Source organism: Lycium ferocissimum, chromosome 2 (genome assembly GCF_029784015.1).
Source record: "Lycium ferocissimum isolate CSIRO_LF1 chromosome 2, AGI_CSIRO_Lferr_CH_V1, whole genome shotgun sequence".
Taxonomy (NCBI): Eukaryota; Viridiplantae; Streptophyta; class Magnoliopsida; order Solanales; family Solanaceae; genus Lycium; species Lycium ferocissimum.
The window spans coordinates 34,814,656-34,821,278 of NC_081343.1; the positions used below are offsets into that span (position 1 = coordinate 34,814,656).

At 37.6% G+C, this 6,623-nt stretch overlaps 1 protein-coding gene across 1 annotated transcript; it reads left to right on the forward strand.

Annotated features, from left to right (window-relative positions):
- The first annotated feature begins 789 nt into the window (after positions 1-789).
- LOC132035428 (probable NAD(P)H dehydrogenase (quinone) FQR1-like 2) lies at positions 790-6,196 on the forward strand. Its single transcript, XM_059425709.1, has 2 exons — positions 790-1,457; positions 5,636-6,196. The coding sequence occupies exons 1-2, from the start codon at positions 925-927 to the stop codon at positions 5,862-5,864; spliced, it is 762 nt and encodes a 253-aa protein (XP_059281692.1). The 5' UTR covers positions 790-924; the 3' UTR covers positions 5,865-6,196.
- The last annotated feature ends 427 nt before the right edge of the window (positions 6,197-6,623 follow it).

A 6,623-nucleotide genomic window follows, 5' to 3' on the forward strand; every position in this document is an offset into this window, starting at 1 on the left:
GTTTGGTCATGTGTAGAAGAGATGCACAGATGCCCCAGTGAAGAGGCATGAGAGGTTGAGAGTGGTGGGCCTGAGAAGAGGGAAGGGTAGGCCAAAAAAGTCTTGGAAAGAGGTGATTAGGCAGGATATGACGCAGCTTCAGCTTACCGAGGACATAACCCTTGAGAAGAGGGTGTGGAGGTCAAGTGTTAGGGTAGAGGTCCAGTAGGTTGCCGTGAGAATTTCTTTTCCGTGCTAGGAGTATTATTATCTTTGTACATTTGGTTTTTTTTTTTTTTTAGCTCTCTATTACAACTTGATTGTTTCTTTACTTCATTTATGTTATTATATTTTCTATTACTGTCTATTATCATTGTTGTCTTTGTATCTTTTCTTGAGCCGAGCGTATATTAGTAATCGCTTCCTTACCTTCACAAGGTAGAGGTAAGGTCGTACACTCTACCCTCTTCAGACCCTACTTGGTAGGATTATACTGGTATGTTGTTGTACTAGAAACCTACGGCTTCACTAAAAAAACAAAATTGATTCGACTTGGTTCGGTTCGATTCGATCCGTTTTTAGAATAGTTTTGACGCCCCTAATTTTTACTCTTAACCGATTTCTAGAGTTTGAGTCCTAAAAATTAATTGAGAACTTCTTAATTGGGAAAGCTTTACTCTCTTGATGGGCCTATCCAGTCTAATCCGAATTAAAGGCCCGTGGATTTCGTACCAAATGTTTTTTTTCCTTAAAAGACCAATAATAAAGTACGTATAAAAACAAAAAAGTCAAACTCAAGAAGACGACGCTGCACGCCATTATCATTTTGGTAGCAAAGTCCATCATTTCCGCTACCCCATTATCATCACTCTTTGTCCACTCTCCATCATTTCCGATCCAAAACTCTCACTCCTAAACCCTAACAAAAATTGAATTAACACAACAATGGGTAAAGGAGGTGGTTGTGTTCCCAGCAAGAAAAAGATTTCGAAATCTACCCTCCAAAACCCACCACAACCCATCCCTGCCAATTCCACCACAAACGACACCGTTTCCATAACCGAACCCTCCAACTCACTCCCCGCAAAAACCCAAAACCTCAAACTATTCATCATATTCTACTCAATGTACGGACACGTGGAGAGCTTAGCATTGAGAATCAAGAAAGGAGTTGAATCAGTTGATGGTGTTGACCCATTTCTTTATCGGGTACCCGAAACATTATCCGAGGATGTTCTTGTTCAAATGCGGGCCCCAGTGAAGGATGATTCAATCCCGGAAATACCCGACCCGGCAATGCTTGAAGAAGCTGATGGGTTCTTGTTTGGGTTTCCGACAAGGTATGGGTGTATGGCGGCCCAAATGAAAGCGTTATTCGATTCGACGGGGCACTTGTGGAAGGAGCAGAAACTTGCGGGGAAGCCTGCTGGCTTTTTTGTTAGTACTGGCACTCAAGGAGGTGGACAAGAGACCACTGCGTAAGCTTTTCAATGACTTTTGAGTAGCTGTTTTGATTCTTCATAATTGTCCAATCTTGTGGAGTCTCTTGTCATATACTCACGAGGGGGTTCGACTAGGCACCAAGTTTGATATAGAAAGGAAGACTTTTGAAATTTGTGGTCCGAAACAAGCTTATATATTAATGTGGCTGTAAATCTTTTCATAAAGTTGAATTCTTTCCAAATGTAGAAAGGTGTCATTCTTTTTGAGTGTTATATGAAATGGGATGGAGGGGATAAATATGATCAGTTTTATCTAGGAATGATGCATAATTAGACACCTTAACATGACCTCAACTTGCAACTAAACACCCAAACTTTGAGAATGCACATCTAGACACCTCAACTCGTCCCCCCACTGTGTCTAGTGGACACCCGACGCTGATGTGGCACATAAACATTGGAGGTATCTAGATGATCATTTTGTAAGTTGGAGTGTTCAACTGACACAGTGGGGACGAGTTGAGGTGTCTAGGTTTGCATTCTCAAAGTTGGACTGTTTAGTTTAAGTGTCTATCTATGTATTTTGCCTTTTATCTAATTTGCCAACATTTTAGAAGTAGGTAATCCTAGTATTCAGCAGGCTAGGCTATATGTGTGTGTCTGCATAGGCAGAGCCAGGATTTCGACTTTATGGGTTCTGAATTTTAGAACGACAGACTGCAAGTGCTAATGACCGGATTTTAAACTCAATATTTGTACCTATTTAGTGAATGTTTTAATACAAATACACTGTTAGAGCAAAAGCTACTAGGTTCGGCCGAATTTAAACTCAATATTTGTACATATTTAGTGAATTTTTTTAAAACAAATACACTGTTAGAGCAAAAGCTACTAGGTTCGGCTGAACCTGTATCTGGGTTTCTAGCTCCGCTCCTGTGTGTCTATGTGCGTGTTGTGTATATAGAGTTCTAGACCGAGGAAATGGGTGCATACGCACATATGATGGATCCTCCTCCGGTCCACCTTCTATTGTGATGAGTGTCTAGCTGGAGTTCTAAACACAACTAAGGTGGAATGATACTTTTCCTTTTTGTGGTAAGACGTAGTTATATAGGAATAACGTAATACCTGATATTTTGCTCCATCACTGTTCTTCCAAGTAATAGAGGAGAACATGTGCAAATTAGGCTTTTGAGAATCACTGCTCTTCAGTGATGTAGATTAGCTGAAGTTTTCATTTCTAGTGGCGAATTGGCAATGTGTAACTTGAGACATTAGAAGAGTACTGTTTTTTCCCCTTAATATAATGAATTTATCTGAAGTAAAATTGTGAAAACAACCCACACATGGAACAAACCAATTTTTGTAAAAGGAAAGAAATCATCGATCTTATGTAATCTATAATGCTTTTATAGAGAACACAATTTTAGAAGCTACCGTCCATCCCAATGCAGATGGATGAAGGAATCCATTGAGAGCGCCTAAAGCTCTATCTCCTAAGAAGTCTACAAACCAGGGTCCTCCAGAAAAGCGAAGCACCATTCGCTTTCCCTAAAAAGGCTTCCAATACTGAGATGTAATTTTACCATATTGTAGCAAAAAGAGCACAATTTTCAAGGAGCTTTCCTGACCAAAATCCTTTAATATCAGAATAAACATGTCTTCCACACTCCTGATTAAAAATGTCTTCCATGCATTGACCTTATTCAAGTGATGAAATGACTGTCCTCGTGTAGTAAAGTACACTTGATATTCCTCATGCAGAATGAAAGAATTCTTGTTGCATACTCTTGAGTCTCTTAAGAATTTTAACAAGCTGCCATTTGTAATCCATAATATCGTTCAGAAAATAGCTGCTTGTTATAAAACTGGGATTTTACTGCTGACCAATGGCATCACTCTTCCTTAACTTGAGAACTGTACCGTCTGTCTAAACAGGGAATGGAGCTAAGTGCTGGTCAACACTAGATTATGTTTGGAAATTTTTGTTTGAGTGAATTGTTAACCTTGTCTGTATACCCTGCTGTGGCCTGCGGGATGGGTGTTTCTGTGAACAAAATTCCAAAAAAGAGTAGGTGAATTTTCTGTAAGCTCTTTCTAGAGCTTGCCTAGGTGTTTAACTTGGCATTTCAGAATTTAACTAAAGGTACAAAATTGCAAAACAATCAGTCACCTTCCAAGATATGAAGCTGCTGAATAGGCTAGATGAAAAACTTGAGATATCTTAGAATTACTCCATGAATAACTTGAATAGTCATCCACTGATGTGGAAGTAGATTTCAGGAAGATGTGAGGAAAACCCGTCGAGGAATGGTGCACGCGTTGTTTTTAACTTGGATGGTGACTGTCATTGGTGACTATGATGGGAAATCACACTTAACACCTTTCAGTTTGGACTTTGGAGATTCCGTTTATAGTTGTTCAAAGTTATTAGCTCATGGTTAAGTGGCTGCATTGAGTTGAGTATTACATCAAATGGTACATTTAAGTAGAATGGAAAACCTGATGCTCTTTCAAGGGAAATGGAGGAAGCAATTTGATATAAAAAATTTCGGGTTACCATTTTCTTTTCCCTTTTCTTCTTTTGGTCTTAGAAATTGGAGGGTCAGCAGATAGATACCATTACACCTTGAGTCCTTGCGTGTATTGTATTGTATTGTTTTGGTCTCTGTGTGGTCATTGGATTTTGCTTCGCAATTAATTGTTTATGTTTAAAAATTAAAATAGTCAGGAACTAGGTCTATTTAAGATGGTTATATGCTACTGCTACTCTTGAGCCTGCTGAAATCCCACTTTTTATTGGTCGTAAGATATTAATTTTAATGACTAGTTTTATTTCCTCGTATCAGAAAGAATGATAATGAGTGCTGATTGAGCAGGTGTGCTTTTTAAAGTTCTAGTTTAATTTAGAATAAATTTCATCTATTCCAATTATTTGGGCGGACGGGCCTGTGTAATGAGGTACGCTGAGAATTCACATAGCCGACCCTAATTGTTTTTGAGATTGAGGTGTAGTTGATCACATTATTATCATTTCTATAAAAAAAAAAAAAAAAAAAAAAAAATCCTGATATTGCACAAAATTAATAAATAAAAACTTGAATTTTTGAGGTATTCATGTTTTATTTGGATTTAAGACCTTATTGGTGCAATCATATAGTTTACGCGTAATAGGAAAAACACCTGATTACTTTGTAAATTTTGCTGCAGTAAGAGGTTCAAGTAGGTTATTAGTTGAGGTGCACGCAAGCTGGCCCAACACCATGGTTATTAAACAAAAGAGTGTCAAGTAGTTACATAGACTTATTGCTTCTCAAGCCACACTAGCTTTGTGAAATACCTAATTCAGTAGACTAAAATTCATGTATTCGTATTTCTTAGGACTTGCTTGTCACCGATCACCACTTACCTTTTTTTCTATTTGAATTTTTTATGGGTGGGTCTCTTTACATAAACAGGTTTATGTGCTAGCTTCTAGTTTATAAGATAGCCCATTATTTTGACGGTACTCTAGAAACAATCTAGAATTGTTTAATTACATAAAGTCTATGTTGCCTGTTTTAATATTACCTACTCGAGAAGGAAGGATTAATATAGTCAAATGGTTATTCATGAACTAGAAGCATAAACAACATAATAAAGAATCATTCCGAGCTTTGTGACACCAGTAAGATAAATAATGAAAATCAAATAACATACTCAGTGAGAAAATAACAACACCTACAACGCCTAACACAATTTTGGAATTTCGGGCTACAGAATTCTTTTTACACTAAGATATTCTCAAATTTTTGAGGTATTCATGTTTAGTTTTAAATTTTGTTTTATCTGTTAAAAAGTTTAGGACAAGTTGGTGCAATCATATACTTTATGTAATGCTAGTAGTGGCAATGCCTGATTACTTTGTAGATCGTGTTGCAGTAAGGATTTCAAGTTAGGTTGACAGACTTAATTGCTTCTCGAGCCACATTAAGATCATAAAATACCTAATCAAGTATCGTAAAAATCACTCATTGCTATAAGTAGGAGTTGTTTGTCACCATTTACCTTTTTTCTTTTTTGAAATTAATGGAGCAGAATCTCCTTGTATAAATAGTCTTGCGTCTCTCTAGCTTCTTAGTTATCAGTAAGCCTTGTATATTGCCTGTGTCAATGTTACATCATTGAAAAGTAAGGAAGAGGACACTGCTTATTGTTGTGGTATTTATATGTAGTTGGACAGCTATCACCCAACTAGCCCACCATGGTATGCTCTTTGTTCCCATTGGATACACATTTGGAGCTGGTATGTTCAAAATGGATTCCATCCGAGGGGGTACTCCGTATGGTGCTGGTGTCTTTGCTGGTGATGGAACAAGAGAGGCTAGTGACACGGAGCTGGCGCTTGCTGAACACCAAGGCAAATATATGGCTGCAGTAGTCAAGAAGCTGGTTCAGGGTTGATGACATTGTCTCAAAAACTTATTTTTATATTCAAACACAAATATTCGTTATTTTTTCTTTTGTAGATTGATTTCATCTCCATTTCATTGTTTTTGGCGCTTCACTTCTGATTGGATATGAAGATGCTTATTATCTTCTTTACATCTACTGCGTTGTTTATTATCCTCTTCCCCAACGCCCCTCTGGTAACAGTTTTTGCATATTCTACTTTTCCTTGTCAAACATTGTTCTTGTGTAAAAGTTTGTACATGGTTCTGATATTTTTTGCCTACTCATTATTGTATTATTGAAGATATCCATTGATATAGGAACTTTTTAGATTTGTTATACCACTCTCAGGGATTTTTGTTATTCATTTTCCGTTACCTTTTGCTTATTTGGGTGCTATACCCTATCTGTTAAACAACTTTTGTTTTACCAGTGGAAGCGTTGTAATTTGGTTTCCATTGGTGCATGTTCCAATTAGGGTCCTGGACTGGTTGTTCTCCTAGCTTTTCCGACCTTCGTTTGGTCATCTTGTCTTCATTATTTTCATTGTTGGTACACCCAGGGAGTGACTTAAATCTCAATAGAGAAGAAAACTTGAGTGGTCAAACTGTTCCCCAAACCTGCATTGGTAGGAGGTATCAGGAACCTTGTGAAATAGTTGAGAGGCATCCAATATGGCTGTTTGTGTCTAGAACTTGAACTTGTTTCTGACGAGGTATATGTTCTGGTATACATTGTTTTGAAGAATTTGTACGACTAAACAATCGGAGA

What these genes read in the sequence shown, in the direction of transcription:
- LOC132035428 (XM_059425709.1), top strand. Translation starts at nt 925, where the DNA reads ATGGGTAAAGGAGGTGGTTGTGTTCCCAGCAAGAAAAAGATTTCGAAA. An exon ending in GGTGGACAAGAGACCACTGC is followed by an intron (nt 1,458 to 5,635) that starts GTAAGCTTTTCA and finishes ATTTATATGTAG; the next exon opens with TTGGACAGCTATCACCCAAC.